At 48.3% G+C, this 15586-nt stretch overlaps 1 protein-coding gene across 1 annotated transcript in view; it reads right to left on the bottom strand.

The window, feature by feature from the left end:
• Positions 1 to 9212: 9212 nt before the first annotated feature.
• The window catches only part of DUSP7 (dual specificity phosphatase 7), an 8725-nt gene continuing 2351 nt past the window's right edge, over positions 9213 to 15586 (bottom strand). Inside the window, exons 2-3 of the mRNA XM_027891599.1 lie at positions 14166 to 14594; positions 9213 to 11621 (exon numbers count right to left, since the gene is read on the bottom strand). Coding sequence (XP_027747400.1) covers positions 11314 to 11621; positions 14166 to 14594 — 737 coding nt within the window. The 3' untranslated portion in view covers positions 9213 to 11313. The remainder of the gene's footprint in view (positions 11622 to 14165; positions 14595 to 15586) is intronic.

Raw genomic sequence — 15586 nt, 5'->3', positions numbered from 1 at the left:
CTCCCTGCGTGGTGCTGGGATGTGGACAGGACATTGCTCTCCATTTCAACAGGTTGTCAAAAAGGTTCATAAAAGCAACTGTCTGTAGAAAACTCCTCACCACGAACAGCTCCATCACAACCCACCCCACCCAGATGACAGGGGAGCATGAAGGACAGGTCAAGTCTCTGACTGGTACAGGTACCTGCTATGGGTCTAGGTAGGGGAAAGAAACACCCCACCCCAATGATCCCTTTAAGCTAGAAGAAAAGATTTGTGGGTTTCTGCATTTTCAGCAATGCTGTGCAACTTTAAATACCTAATGGGTACATACATCAGCATGTCTACTTGGGGAAAAGCCACACAGCCTTCTCCTTATTTAGTGTTTTATTCAGATAAAAACTGGGAAATTAAACATTCCATCCATGCAGCTTGAATCAGTACACAAGTGACAAATAATTACTTTTAAAAACACTTTTCCCTGTATTTTTCTCAGGCTACCCCTCCTCTGGTGACACAAAGCAGAATCTGTCTCTTCCCCTCTGCTGAAGCTGAGATCAAACAGCAACTTCATCACATCATAAGTTACAATTAAGGCTACTCCTGGAAAAAGATGATCCTTTCCTAAATAAATGCTAAAGCTCTCCTGACATATCTCTTCCTATTGTCTGTATCCAGCCCTGTATTTATAAGATTAGCTTCAAATTAGGACTGTTTCCTCATTCTTTCTTCACTCTTACTACAGCCTGGTTCCTGGGAATCTGATCCTATCTTCCACAGAGGTTACTCCCTGTTGATAGGAAATATCTAGTGTATGTGGGCAGGAAGTGCCAGCAGAGGATAATGAGGATTAAGAGAGAGTCCTTGTTATGACTTATCACCACAGCAGATCAGGAGACTCAGTGGGCCATTTGATCAACAGGAACATTAGGAACTGTCTCACACTCCCACACAGTGTCTCGCCCCTCTGTGGTGTGGGTTTAAGTAGCACATGAGGGCTTTGAGGGCAGGATGAGTCGGCCTGACCCATCCAGATACTTCCACATCATCCAGTCCTTCTTAACCAGAAGCAGGGTACTTAAGAAGTGATGGGAGAGGGCAGGTCGAAGAAAGCAAATCCTTTTGGAGTTGGTTTCTTGCCCAAACATTCCTCAGAGGAGACACGAGGCGGGTTTGTTGACCCAGGCAATAGCTTTCCATTGCCTAAGGAATCGGTTCATTTCAGAGTGACTGGTCTGGTGAAGAACAAGATGTTCCTGTTGGTACAAAGACGTTCTCAATGCTTTGGCTGTCTGTTTGCAATGTCCACTTGATAACAGATGTACAATAACCTCAGGAGTTTTCTCCTCAAGCCATGCACCTCAGCAGCTCTATTGAACAGAGAGAGCTCAGTGTCTTCAGCCTCCATAAAAGCTCCTCAGACACACACAACCACAGTGTGCCACACACAGCTCATCCTAGGACAGTACCTTCTTGGAAAAGCAGAGGAATCAGAGCCACTAAATGTTGTTGGATCAAGCTTCATCCTGCCCTGTGTCCTGTTTTCAATGGGACTTGACAGCAGCACCTGGAGAAGAGTATAAGAACAGGCCGAGGACGTAGCTATGTTACATTACAAACACTTTCCCAGGCTCCAGTTATTTGCAGCTGTGGGATTTTCTCAACATGATACTGTGTATTGATATTTAAAAATACTCAATGGATTTTTATTGCATTACTTACTCCAACATCCCCCAAGCCTACAAATGCCTTTATTCACCATAGATTCATGCAATACATTTATACAGTTTGTTCTCAGCTCTTCCTGTAGAAGGTGATTGGCTTCAGTTTTTTTGACCATACTCAAGATCAAGCCTTGCTCCCATAGCACAGTGCATTGCACTTCTGAGATCTCTCTCCCTCGTGGCATTATCCCTTTTTGAGCTTGTTGCACTGCATTCTAGATTAGGATGGCTCCCTCCTCCCACTGGATCACTTTGCTTTTCTCAGCATCAAATGCTATAACCCCACCACTCCATGTTGCAAGGACTTCCTACAGCTATTCAGTGCAGCTTTGGGGTTTTGCTACTCTGAATAGGCAGCAGCAAACTTCTTCATCTGCCACTTACTCCTCTTTATCATTAACAGACACACCAACAGCTTTGGCTTTTGACAGGCCCTCGTTGCATCTGACTGATGCCAATCCTCCGTTGGGAAAGCTGGCCCTTCACCTCCCAGCCTTAATTTCTCAGCTTTCAGCTTTTTATTTACTCATTAGAGACCCCCATGACATATCCCAATACTCAGAGCTCTACAGGACCTGTGGCCCGCCAGGGTCCAGCCACCCATGGAGTATCTGGAAAAAAGACCTATTTTCCCCTCTGCTCTCTCAGCCCAACTCCCCAGCTTCCAGGCTTCAATGATCTTCCCCAGGAAGGCTCCCAGTTGTGTCAGCAAGGAAAGGATAACAGTTGCAGCTCAGGCACAGCACAGTCATTGACACTGAGCATGGACTGAGACAAGGTAATGGCAGCAGCCAGGCACCAAGGAGGCTTCTCTGGTTGAGCATCCCTGACTGCTGAACTCAACCTATGCCAGACCACTCCTGGAGTTCAGTTCTTTTTCCCAGGGGGAGCTTGAACAGATCCCCACAGAAACACTTCCAGTACTTCTTCCTGCAGTGCCCCAGGGCAGCCACAAAGAGAACTGTCATTACTCAGCAAGCCAGCTTGCTCCCAAACCCTGGAAAACATCCGGAGGGAAAAAAATGTGGCTCTTCCTAATATCCTTTTCACTGGATTTATTCCTCAATCCCATGGAGATGAACAGAGTGCAGACTTTTTCTCCTAATTATAATCTTCCATCCTGCCACCCATCCCCAGCTCCTCCCTGGATTGTCCCTGTGGATTTCAGTCTTCAGTTCCCAGCCACACCATGCTTTTGCAAACTGCTCCTTCAGCCTCCTCCTCAGAGCTCCCAGAGAACAAGCCTCAGGAAAAGCACCTTCCTCTTCTTTCACAGGGAGAGGCCGATTGCTTCAGATAATGGCATTAAATGAACAAGTCGGACACTGAGCAGCAAGATTAGTTCCCACAAAGACTGGGTAGTAATGAGAGTGGTTAAAGACAGGTAATGAGTGGGTGGCACCTGTCAGCTTCATAATGTAGATTATAATTTGTTTATTACTCTTGCTACTGCTTTCGCTGCCGTTGGAATGCAATTAATTAATAGTACTGATGAGTCCTGCTCAGTATCTGTCATCCCTGACCTACAAACATCCCTGGGCCGCCGCTGCACATGCAGGAGCATTGGACGTGTGGTGGCATTGCATGGCCAGTAGGAAGGATCCCACAGCTCAAGGAGAAAAGTTAAAACCACAATAAACACACCCCAGTGTACCTCCAGAAGGAACAGACTCACAGAAGTGCTGGAGATTCAAGAAAACTAACCATCATCCAGGGGTCTGTACACTGGAAACTGTATCTCAAGGAAAGCATTGATCCTGTATCAGGAATGCACAGTGGCAAACTGCAGCTTCAAACGTGATTGACTTTGTTTTGTTAAAAATACCAACTTCTGTGACCCTTGCTTCATGCAACAACACACCCTTCTCGCCACTTTTACCAGATTTAAAACTAGGCTGGGAATTTCTCTAAACTGCTTTAGCAGCTGGCAACACAGCAAAGCAACAAGCTGGCTGCTCCAGGCTTTTTCAGATACAGTTCTTGTGCAGATCAGGACCTTATTTGGACCCCCATCAGCGTGGCACCCCTCAACACCAGGGCCTTCACCATGTCCTGCAGCAGGACTTGCAGGATGGACCCAGACAGGGTGAACAGAGAACCTCAGCTTCACTGACTTTCAATAACAACCCTCCTGCCCTCCCCAAGCCACTCGAATCCTTCCCTTTGCAAAGAAAAACACGCTGCAGGGACATAAATAAAACCCAGCGGCGAACTTCGGCACTGAGCTGCACCATCAGTGCATGTTTGGGCACAGGCAAGCGCCCACTGAAGTCAGCAGAAGTTTGGGAAGACAAAACAGCTCCCACACAAAGGAGAGACAGAGGAAGCAGTCAGAGCTGTAAAGCAGATAAGCTGCCTGTCAGAACAGGCTTGGACTGTCCTAGCAGGAGGATGTTGTCCAATGAAAGGGAAAGCTATTTGGGGAATGAATGAATAGCAAAGCTTCTTGTTTTTTGGTTGATTTTTCTTTCCTTTTTTTTTTTTTTTTTTTTTTTAAGAAAAAAAAAGAAAAAAACCCCAAACAAACAAACAAAAAAAACCCACAAAACTTTCTCAAACATCTCTCACTCCCAGCTTTCTGCCAACGGGATGCAAGGCCAAGACATGCAGGAGCCTGCCTGAACCTCCAGCACAGGATCACTCAAAGGCAACTGCCGGAATAGGGGCAGAGGGAAGGTGAAGAATGATAGAGAGGACATGGAGACAGAGCTCACAGCAGAGCTGTTGTTCTGTCAGAGGAGAGGGCAGTTTTCTGCAGGCTCAGCACCCTGAATCCCCTCAAACTAACATCCAGCATCCTGTTTTGCACAGCTCTGAGAGGATCCTGCTTGGCTCCCAGGGGTATGATCCTGCCTGGACCACTGCCTGCTCCAAGCAACAGGGAATCAGCTACCCAGGGAGAGGAAGTGACAAATTTAGAGTAAGGCCCAAACAAACTGCACCACTGGAGCAGAGCTGTAAATCTTTCACCAGGCACTGAGCACTTCACTGCCAGGATAAATGCACAAGAAAATGATGGGTCCGATTCAGAGCTGCATTGGCAAAAGGAAGTAGAGTGCTTATCCCTCTAACTGCACTCCCTCATGCATAATTCAGCTCAAAATCTCCCATACTAAAAAGTGCTGTGCTTTTAGGATGTTATATCTGCAATCAAACCTCGGAGCTCAGCTTCTTGCTGGCATGGAGCTTTCACTAATGCCATATCAGTGACCAGGGTCTTGACAACACACCAGTCTGCTCCCTCCCAGTTTTTGCAAGGGCTTATCACAACAATTCACCTCTCAGAAGAAAACAAGGCCAAACCACAAGTCAAACTAGAGCAGTCCTTTACAAGAAGAGGAAAGAAAATATAAGAAAAAGACAACACAGACCAGAAACAAAGAGTAAACTTCATAAAAGCAAAACTCCAAATCATGAAGAATCTGCCCTTGAGGCTGTGATGGGAGATGAGAAGAGCAGGGAGATGAGAAGAGCAGAGTGCCCGAATGCAGACTTTCAAAATAAAGCGGTGAGAAACCCAGCAAATGGCTTTACATAAGCCAGATGTTTCTCCAGGGAAAGAAAGTAGGAAAATAAATAAATCTGTCTGGATTCCCTTTTCTCCCCAGACTTGGGTCCCTCACCAGATACTTCTTAAGGCCCTACATGCTCTTGGATCACTTGTACCACTGGGCAGTACATACTTAACACACATATCATCCCCTCCAAATCTCCCCACAGAACAGCTGATCTCCATTTCCGACGTCTCAATGTCTCCAAGAAATGGGGCCAGGGCTCTGTTCTCCTACAGGACCACAGGTTCGCAGGAACCGCTGCCAGGTGGGAGTACCTCAGCTATCTGAAGAAACAGAGGGCAGTGGAGGAACCAGGGCAAGAAAATAAGGATAATGCAGAACAAGAGCAATTTCAGCAATGAGCAGTATTGGAAGGGAGGAAGAAAGGCCTGCAAAGCACCGGTGGTCTTGCCTTGCACCAGGCAGGGGAGTGGGTTCCACACTGCCTCAGCACTGAGGGGCCCACACGGCCCACAGAGACTGGGTCCCAGCAGCCCACGGCCACCCAGCCCGGGTGGCTGTGCCTGCCATGGGATTCGTTCCCAACCTGTAATTAAACCCCAACCCTTGACAGAGCCACCAGAGCTGAAACCGCAGCTTCCGCCCTGACCCAGCTCCCAGCCCAAACACAGGATCGGAGCAGGGAAGCGGGGAGGTGTCAGGGAGGAGCCCGCAGGCTCCACAAACTTACAGTTCCACAGCAAGCAGTTCAGTCTCTGACTGCGGGTGCCGCCTCCACCGCGGCTGCTGAGGGCTGTGCCGCCATCACAGGCTGAGGCGTTCGGCCAGCTCGGGGCCTTCTTCACGGGGCTGTTCGTCCTCCCAGCTCCTCCGCAGGACCCAGCCGCAGCTCTGTACCGCCGTGATGGCCACGAGCCTCTCAGGTCAACAGGCGAGGTCCCCTCAGGTGCCCCCCGAGCAGCGTGTGGTGAGGCAGGACCCTGGGGACAGCCGTCCTGAGGTCCGACGCCTCACCGTTTCCCGCCAGTTCAAGGCGGTTCCCACACAGACACCACACAAACTGTTGGTTCAAAGGTGAGCGCGGCCCCCACCAAACGGGCGCGTTTGCTGCCGAGCCGCATTGGGCAGCCTGGACCCCATAGTGCCAGACCAGACAGGGCAGCTCTGGGAGGCCTCGCCATGGCCCATCCTTTGTGCCTGTGCTGCTTCGAGGGCACAAAGCCAGGAGAAAGGGCAACTGTGCTGTTTGAATAAAGAAACTCGCAGGAACAGGACGTGGAAGCTGAGTGGGACTTCCAGGAGCTGCTCTCCCTGCTGAACGTTCCCTCACCCTCCCTCTCATCCCAGATTACATTTAGCCAGCCCAGCACTCCACAATTAAGAGACAGATTTGAGGAGGCACAGGAGCAAACGGCACAAAATCAGGAAGAAAGCCTGCTTTCACACTCCTTACAGGCACCCCAGAGCATGACTATCACAGCCTGTGCCAGTCAGCTGTAAATACAGGGCCGTGTTCATTAGCTGAACTATTTGAGTGCCTTTGCAACACTGCAAATATCCTTATTTGCTCACATAAAGGATAAAACAGCCCACAAATAACCTGGTTACCTTGGAAATGTGAGCACCCAAATTCAGATGGTAGCAGGAAGCATCTGCTTTTCCACGTGTGTCTCTGGGTGATGCAACAGCAGACAAGTTCAGAGTTGCAGAGGTTGACTTGCATCATGCTCAGAACATGTTTGCTGCCACACCAAGGGAAGGGGACATATAAGCAAGGGGAAAAAAAAAAACCTACAAGTAACCACACAGCCCCTTCCCCAAGCTCATGACCTGCTCATAGAGCTCCTGATGCTGGGCTTCCCAGTGGGGAATTGCAGAAGTTGATCTCTGTGCTCAGAGCTTTGGGCTTTTGCCATGACTTGAAAAGGAGGGAGAAACTTTTTTAAAGCACCTAGGACCTGTGGTCCCTCTAACTGTTCAAATGAGGAGTTAAAACAAAGTCAATCATTGGGAAAAAAGATAAATTCCCATTTGTATTGCCTGAGGACTTGTGGCATCACAAGTGAAAACCCAGGGACAGCAGATTTCTGTGCCCAAACAGGAGATTACCTGGTTTTGTAGAGTAGAACACCACAGAGCATCTTACAAGCACCTCATCTGGAATCAATGGGTTAACCGAGGAGCTTCTCCCTGCTGCGTGTGGGAAGCTGTATCTCCTTGCCAAATTCCACTGCTCTGAACATAACCAGCTTTCTCACTCAGCCCGTGCTCCTACGCTCAGCCAGTGCTCGTGCCTGCCTCTGCAAGGAAGTGTAGACAGACCCCAAGTTCTCTCTTCCCTCTGTAACTATTTCTCCAGCATTGCCCCTTGCCTGGTGTCAGTTCTCTTCTCCTCACTAAATTACAAGACATCAGGTCTCCAAGGAAACCCCTCTGAGCCAAGAAGCACCAGTGCAAGACATTTGTAAAACACTGATGGCTGAAGACCAGCCAGGCTGGCTGCTCCCTGCTGTGGAGGCCAGGAAGCTTGGAAAAGGCTCTTTTGGGTCTTGGAGGAAAGAGCACTTGCAGGTGGCAGGATGATTTTCAGACAAGTCATCTCCTTCCTTTGGCAACAGGGCTTTTGCATGCACCAGTGCTGGGACACTCAGAGTAGACTTGCATCTCCCAGGATCAGGTACCCCAGGGAGCTGCCAGAGGAGCAGCCTGGCAGCTGCCTGCACACCAGCCCTTCCTCCAAAGCCATGGCAAAACAGCAGCTGTGCTGTTCCAGCCAGCCACAACTCAGCTACCACACAAATGAGCTTACAGAGCTAATACTAGCTGCTAATATCCTACTCCACACCTTAGCAGAAAATCCTAAGAGGAAATTAGATGGAAGCAAATATAGCCATACACCTGACAAGCTATTCTGCACTCCAGTGCACAGCCTCCAGCATGGTTTCCTATCTTCCTCAAAAGGTATTCTACCATGTAATTACAAGGTAAAACCTAGAGGTCTTCTTTTCCCTGCATACCAGGTAGATTTTCATTTGTTTAGCCACAAACAGACCTCTAAATCGATATATGGATTCCCATCATGCAGTTAAGGAGTAAACAAACTCATGCACACACACACACTCTCCCTTGGCTTCTGCTTCAGCCTCTACCTCCCCTCTGCACTCACCAGCCTGAGCTGCTTCTGGAATTAAGCTGTCTTTCTTGCTCAGGCCCCAGGATTAGAAAAACAAGGTGACACATACACTCACTTTGAGGAACTGAACAATGGAATAGAAAGGCATTTAATTTCTTGTATTTAGGTTAAAACAAGGAATGCTGGGGTAGGGGGGAACCCAGCCCTACCCAGCTACAAGCAGAGTCATGGGGAGCCACAACTGGGCTGCACTCAGAGCCACATTTTACCCTAAAACATCCTCATCAGCCCCTCTGGATTTCCCACAAACAGCATCTGGGGAGCACAGGGGGACAGCACAGCCCATGTGCAACCCACACTGCAGCCCCCTTCCCCCAGGGATGCAGGAGGGAGCTCCTGCTCTCCGGGAGACCCAGGAAAAGTCATCAGGTGGCTGCCCACAAGGCCACAACTCTAGCTTTCCTACCAAAATATAGTCTGCTAACACAACAGTTGTGGGCAAGGCCTTGCCACGCCTTTGTAGGCCACGCTTAAACAGCAAACAAAAGTGTCTTTAGTTTATCTATTTATTTTTGGCACAGAGGAATGGCTGGGGTCAAAGCCAGTCCCATTCTCAAGCTGTTCTTTGTTCTCTGGTTTATCCAATACCCCCTTATCCCTCTCCTCGCCCTCCCACCTCCCCCTCTCCATTTTACCACAGGTCTTAAAAATTAAGCTGTGCATGAAACCAAACACCCCACTTGAACACTGCCCAGCAAATGCTCTTCATGGTCACAGAAGAATACTAATTGACCATAAAAAACGGATAAGAGCAGTGTGCCCTTATATGGGCAGAGGCTAGACAAGCATCTGACACAAACATCATTTTTAAAGAAAAAATAATATTTATTTGCAATATAAACAAAGTCCCAATATTGGATCAGTATATATAGGGTCACTAATTTTCCTTCATAACTCAGAAATCAGAACCATTCCTCACTAACAAGCTCTCATTTGTACTAATCAGAAAGATGCATCTTATTTTTTTCCTTTAAAGAAGAAAAACCACTAACAGCACAGGAAGCCTTTACAAACCAGCTTAGCTGTAAATGCAATACAGATGCACTGTCAAAAAATCCCTGAAAAATAAATTCCTCCATGAGGTAAGATGCAATTAGGATATTCTCAATTTTCTCACTCGCAACCGTACGCCCATTCTCCCTTCCAATGACCCACGATTCCAACATTGTGGCAAACAAAACCCAACGAACAAACAAAAAACAACCAGAAAACAAGAAACAGAAGCTCATTCCAACATTCTGATAACATCTTGTAACAAAAAGAACAGTTTCAGGATGTGACAGCGTCAAACATTCCTCCAGATGGAGATTTTTTTAATTATTTTTTTCATTTTCTTGAAAAAAGTACAAAAAACTGGATATTTAGAAAAAATCCGTGGCTTTTTTTTTTTTTTTTCTTTCAGTTACATGAGAGTTAAAGTGGACAGGGAGGGGGGAGAAAGGAGGGACTACATTGCAGCCAATAAAGAAATCTCCAAATCCGTTCTGCCCTCCTCCCAGAAATTATTACCACTTCCTCCCCTCCCAGCTTGGTATAAGGAGTTTGCCAAACACTAGCCAGAAATACATACAAGTCTTCTCAGAATAGAAGGCACGGCATAAAGTTATTCGAAAGAGGAAGAAGGAAAAAAAAAAAATCAGAACCTCTGTTGAAAGCTCCAATCATCTCAGAATTTGCCAGTTAATATATATATTCATATATATATATATATATATAAATTCTCTGTTACAATGCTCTCCTCCTCACTTCCACATCTCTTCACGCCCCTCACACGCTCCGTGCGTGACGATTCAGTCCCGTCCCGCTACGCAATCCTGGCTCTGCTCCGGGCGCTCGCTGCGTTCCCCCTCCACCCCGCACACGTGGGAAAGAATCGAGTGTGCACAAGAAACACCAGCATCGCAACTACCTTCAGTGCTCGGGAAGCTGGGATGGTTTCGGGCCAGCTGGATGACGTTAAGTCAGTCAACAGGCAGCAGAGAATGAAGCTGGGCTCAGACATGCTTCTACCAACTCTGGAGGCTACAAGAGTTTTACCTCTGGCAATAGCAAACAGTGTTTTTTGGCAGGGGTGGCATTTAAAAAAAAAAAAAAAAGCTTGCGGCTTAGTCACCTTGGCTGAATCAGTGCAGAGTTTGTGATTGTGAGTGCAGGAGTGGTGAAGGGGTTGCGTTTCAGCCCAACTGGCCTTCACACATAACAAAGCTTCCTACCAGATGCTAACAACAACAGCAGCAGCATGTATCTCTCTCTGGAGTACCCAGTAATATGCCAGGACATACCAAGGCTTCACAAAGTGTGCAAAATGCATTTGGTCAATATAAACATTTGATTAAAAAAAAAAATAAATGATCAAACAAGAGACAGAATAAAACACTGGTTTTGCAACCTCGTCTGTACAAACAGTCAGGAACTTACATATTTAAAAAGAGTTTGAACCCAAAGCTCGAGTAAGATCTACCTTTTTTTGTTTGTTTAAATCAAAAAAAGTAAACTTGGGTTGTAAAACAGTCTTGGCCCAACACCTTTTGTTCACGTTTTCCAAGTGCATAAATCTCCTCGTTTTCCACAGCAAGCTAACCCCTGGTAGCTCTTCACACGTGTGCGTGTTCTGACAGTCCCAATGCACCCAGGAAAGCGGTTATTGCCGGTGACAGCTGCGTTCAAAATGCTGTAACATCGCCCGTATTAAATAACCCCCTGTAAAAACACTACCTCTTGGAACCACTTGGATCAGGATACTAGTGAACGGCATTAGCCTTCCTAAAGCAGCGATCAGGCACCTCTGCCCAGAGAAGCTACTCCTTCCAGAGCTGCCTGGCAAGACAGATATTTTCGTAAGAGTTGAAATGCTCAAGAGAAGCGATTCGATGCTCGAGTTCCCGACCAGGCAGTGTCCTCTTCATGTGGACTCCAGGGTGTTCAGCTGAAACAGGTTGTGGTTGGTGGGGGTGGTAAAGTAGAGCTGTTCACTGGGCGAGCGGTTGTCACAAGGGCTGTTGAGTCCCAGAGTCCTCTCAAAGTCCAGGAGTTGGCCCATGAAGTTAAAGTTTGGGGATATGTTGGATTTTTTCCTTTTCACAAAGTCATAGGCATCATTCAGGGATAAGTTGAGTTTTTGCATCAAGTAGGCGACAGTGACTGTTACGGACCGGCTGATGCCAGCGAGGCAGTGAACAAGGATCCCACACTTCTTGGAACGGGCCTCATCTGAAACAAGACAAGGGGAAGGGGGAGTCTATTATTCTGCACCAAAAATGCATTGCTTTGGAGCAGGGCCAGGTGGCAGCTGCAAGCTCCTAGGACCAGGATGACTGCCAGAACTGGATCCCCTGCTCCTACTGACACCATCTCATGTCCCTTTGATACCCACATCTCTCCCCACAGGGCTCCCGAGACATTCCCACTCAGGAATACCTATTGTTTACCATGGCAAAGCCGCACATCCCCAACAAGGCCAAGCACCTCCCTTGCTTGAAAACTATGAATCAAGTCTAGCAACACATCCCTCGCCTAGGGAGCATTGGTGTCCTCTATTCAGAGAGCTGGAGTGACCCACAGGAGGCAGATGGAGCTGGAGACAACAGCTCCAGGGAGACACTGGCAGTTGGGCACAGCACACCCACCTCAACACCAACTAACTGGGGAAGGCTGTGCACTCAGGGCAAGGCTGCAGTGCAGCAGCACATGAGCTGTTATTCTCTTCTGCGGTTCTTGTCCTCCTTCCACTAAAAAGTTACATGAATGTAGTTGATGCCAATTTAAGCAAGAGTCTGAAGTGCAGGAACTTCCCTTATTGTGAAACTGTTCTTTAGGATCGACAGAAATGCACTTCACTACAAACAAACACTTGTGTTGGAGGAGACTCTCAGGATGAATGGTAGCGGGAAGCAGGAATGCAGGCTGGACCAAAAAATGGCGAGAGAACAGCGGCGAAATTTCCCCTCCCTTGCCACGACTGAAAAGCACACACACACTCATTGTCTCTCACACTGCCGGAACAGCGTGATCCCTTTATGAATTGACATCTTAGTGCTGAAAGAGGGACACGCCACTGAGAGCACTGAATGCACGCAAGTACCCAGCACTGCTTACTTCTGGGCAGCCCTATTTGAAGTCAGTCATTTGACTGAGAGCTTGGTGGGGAGGGAGAAGGTGGCAGGAGAAAGAGGATCCTCGGGCGAAGCCAGAGGTAAGAGACACTCTGGCACCACAAGTGCAGGGAAGGGCAAGGAAGATGCAGGCAAAACAAAATCCAGACTCAAGCCACAACAGATTTTTCTGCCCAGCCTCCAAAACTGGGCAAGAATTTCCAGGATGGTGGGCAGTCACCCCCCAGTGTACCCAGCCCTCCCCACAAGCTCTCCTGTTCAACATTTTTCCAGACATTTTTGTCTTTCATCTGACCTGCACAGCATTTCTTGGTGTTTGGCTTTAGAGTGAGGTAATCCTCCATTTCCTGTCATTAACTGGAAAGCACAAGCTCGGTGCTCAAAGAGAAAGGACTGACTGGCGCAGAGGGATCCCAAATGCCACATGTCAGCAGGAACTCGGTACCTCACCCCTGACGTTTCACACCACGCTCAGAGCAGGAAGTGCGGACGGGACATCAGACGGGTCCCTGTTGCCTCACCGAAGCAGCTGCTTCTGACCACAACCATGTTACTAGAGGTCAGAAGCTGGGGGCAAAGGAGAGCATGTGAGAACCAGGGTTTCCAAAGGCTGAAAAGCAGCCAAGAATCTACTACTGCTCTGTCCTATTTCAGGCCTTATAGCACAGCAAGCACAAGCACTGGGGTCTGAAGCTGGGGCAACAAAGCAGCACTGAAACAGGCTGCACAGGTTTCAGTCTGAAGGTAAGGGTCCCCCTTCTCCTTTATCTATACCAGCGCTTTTAATCAGATAAGAATCCAAGGGGTTTTTAAGAGTTAACAGGGGTATTACTACCTGTGCCATTCACTCCCATAAAACAGAACTGACTAGACTAATGACCATCACAAGCAAACAGCACGGGTCAGGCTGGTAGTGTATCAGCCTGACACACACTTCCCAGAGAACAAGAAGCAATTTTCACAGTCAAGACCAGCCTGAGAGAAGAGATCTGCCTCCCTGCACCACCCCCCCTCACCAGCCAAAGCCCTCTCAGGGGCTGTCTGCAGAGCAGCTTTTCTATCTGAGCTCTGCAGTACAATTATAATCACTAACTCATTGTGTTGACACTTACCTTAGGAGAAGTATCCATACAAGGAGTTAGTTATGCTAGGGTGACTTACAGCAGGATCCCAACTAGACTAGCAAATCCCCTTGGGAAAACACACACACACACTTTTAACCACACTTGGGGCTAAGGAATTGCTGGCACCAGTCACATTAATGCAACTCCCATCAACACTCATTCCTCCAAGCAAAGCAGGCAAAGGAGCTCCCCAGTGCCTGAGTTCAGCCATTTCACTCAGGTGCAAATCCCCATACAAGGGCAAGAGGCAGCAGGGCCGGTCCGACCACTCGCAGGTAACTCGGCTGAGGCGCTGCAAGAGGGATGAATTTGGGAAGGGGAGGGCTCCCTGAACCCAGCCAGGGTGACACGCACCAGAAGTGCCACCTCGGCAGCACGACACTCAGCTGCTACGCTGGTGCTGGTGTCAATGCCGTGCCCCATGGAGGTGAGGCTGGGGATGAGCAACAGCCCTGGGAAGCGGCACACCACATTCCCAAGCGGTGAGTGTGAAAAGAGATGTTTTGCCAACTACCTACCAATGAAAGCAATGGCCTCGGGAAAGAACTGCGAGAGGTTCTGGCTCCAGTGATCTGAGATGGGGATCTGCTTGTACTTGAACTCCCCGTCATGCTCAAACATGTTTGGCAGGTTAGGAGTCACATTCAGGATGTATTTAATGCCGTATTTGCCCAGGACGTCCAAGTTGGTCGAATCTTTGGCACAGCCCAGGTACAGGTAAGGTAGGATCTGGACCGGAAAAGCAGGCTGATTGTTAGGGATGGGACTCCCGTCCGACTCCGTGGCACTGCTGGGCTCCCTGTCGGATTCGCCATCCGAGCAGTCGGAACTTATCCGCAGCCCTCCCAAGCCAAGGACTGATGCTGGGGGAGAGTTGCTGGGAGAGGAGCTGTCGAGGTTTGTCTCGCAGTGCTCAGAATATTCGGTCTGAAACTTGTTAAAGCCACCTGGGAAGAGGGAAGGAGAGAGGGAAGGGAAGAAGACAGAGAGAAAAAGATGGTTTATTCTTCAGAATGGGAAATTCTTCTACCTGTACACATGTGCATGGTACTCTGAAAGTCTTTGCCAGCAAAAAGTTGGTATCCCTTCAGCTTCACACCAAGAAAGGCATTCCCCTGCTCCCTCATCTTCCCTGGGCAAACTGCTACTGAGCAAACGGGTCCCAAGAAAGCAAAGAGTGTCTCTTACAAAGTTTGATATTGCTGGTGACAAATAGGGGCCAAATCCCAACCACAAAAGAAACAAACATCCAAAAATAAAATCAGTGTCAAGAGACAATCTCGCTTTGTCTAGCTCCTCAAAAATATGGGTCTGGGGCAGTTTAGACAAGAGCTATTATGCCACCTAGATATGAAAGCACAAAAGTATCTGTGTCTGAAAAGATAAATCAAGGACAACCACCAAACCCCAATGAAATAATACATATTCAGGTATTATAAAACGACCCTAAAGTTTTGCCAAAGAGTGATCCTCGCACCTATTTTATCACAACAAACACGTTTTGCCACAGGGCAGCGTCACAGGTTTGTTCTTCACCCAAACCACATCAGGAGCCCCTACGTCCTTTTCTCTGGCTCCTCGGCTCAGCAGCTTGGGAAGGAAGGCAGAGGTAGGGAAGCAAAAATCCCACCGATCTACCTCCTTTCCAGGCAATATTAAACCGGAGCTCAGCCATCGGGATCTGACACTGACAAATGGTTTAATTAGAAAAGGCTCCTGGAAACTTCGTTAGCGGGTTCGGCGGTTGTGGCGGGGTCACTGAGCAGGACAGACAGCTCCTGCCACATCCATTCATGAAAAAGGCTCGTCCTCGCCCTCTTCCTCCCCCCGCGCCGCCAGACAGCGCCGAGGAGCCATTTTGGAATTTTAATTGGAAACATTTCCCACCGAGGCTCCCGGAAAAAGGCAGAGAAAGGGGCTCAGCTCCTCCCCTGCCCAT

The sequence above is a fragment of the Empidonax traillii genome, unplaced genomic scaffold (assembly GCF_003031625.1).
Source record: "Empidonax traillii isolate 1590-97213 ecotype Southwest subspecies unplaced genomic scaffold, ASM303162v1 scaffold323:size719838, whole genome shotgun sequence".
Lineage (NCBI taxonomy): Eukaryota > Metazoa > Chordata > Aves > Passeriformes > Tyrannidae > Empidonax > Empidonax traillii.
This window is presented reverse-complemented; position numbering and strand designations above follow the sequence as displayed.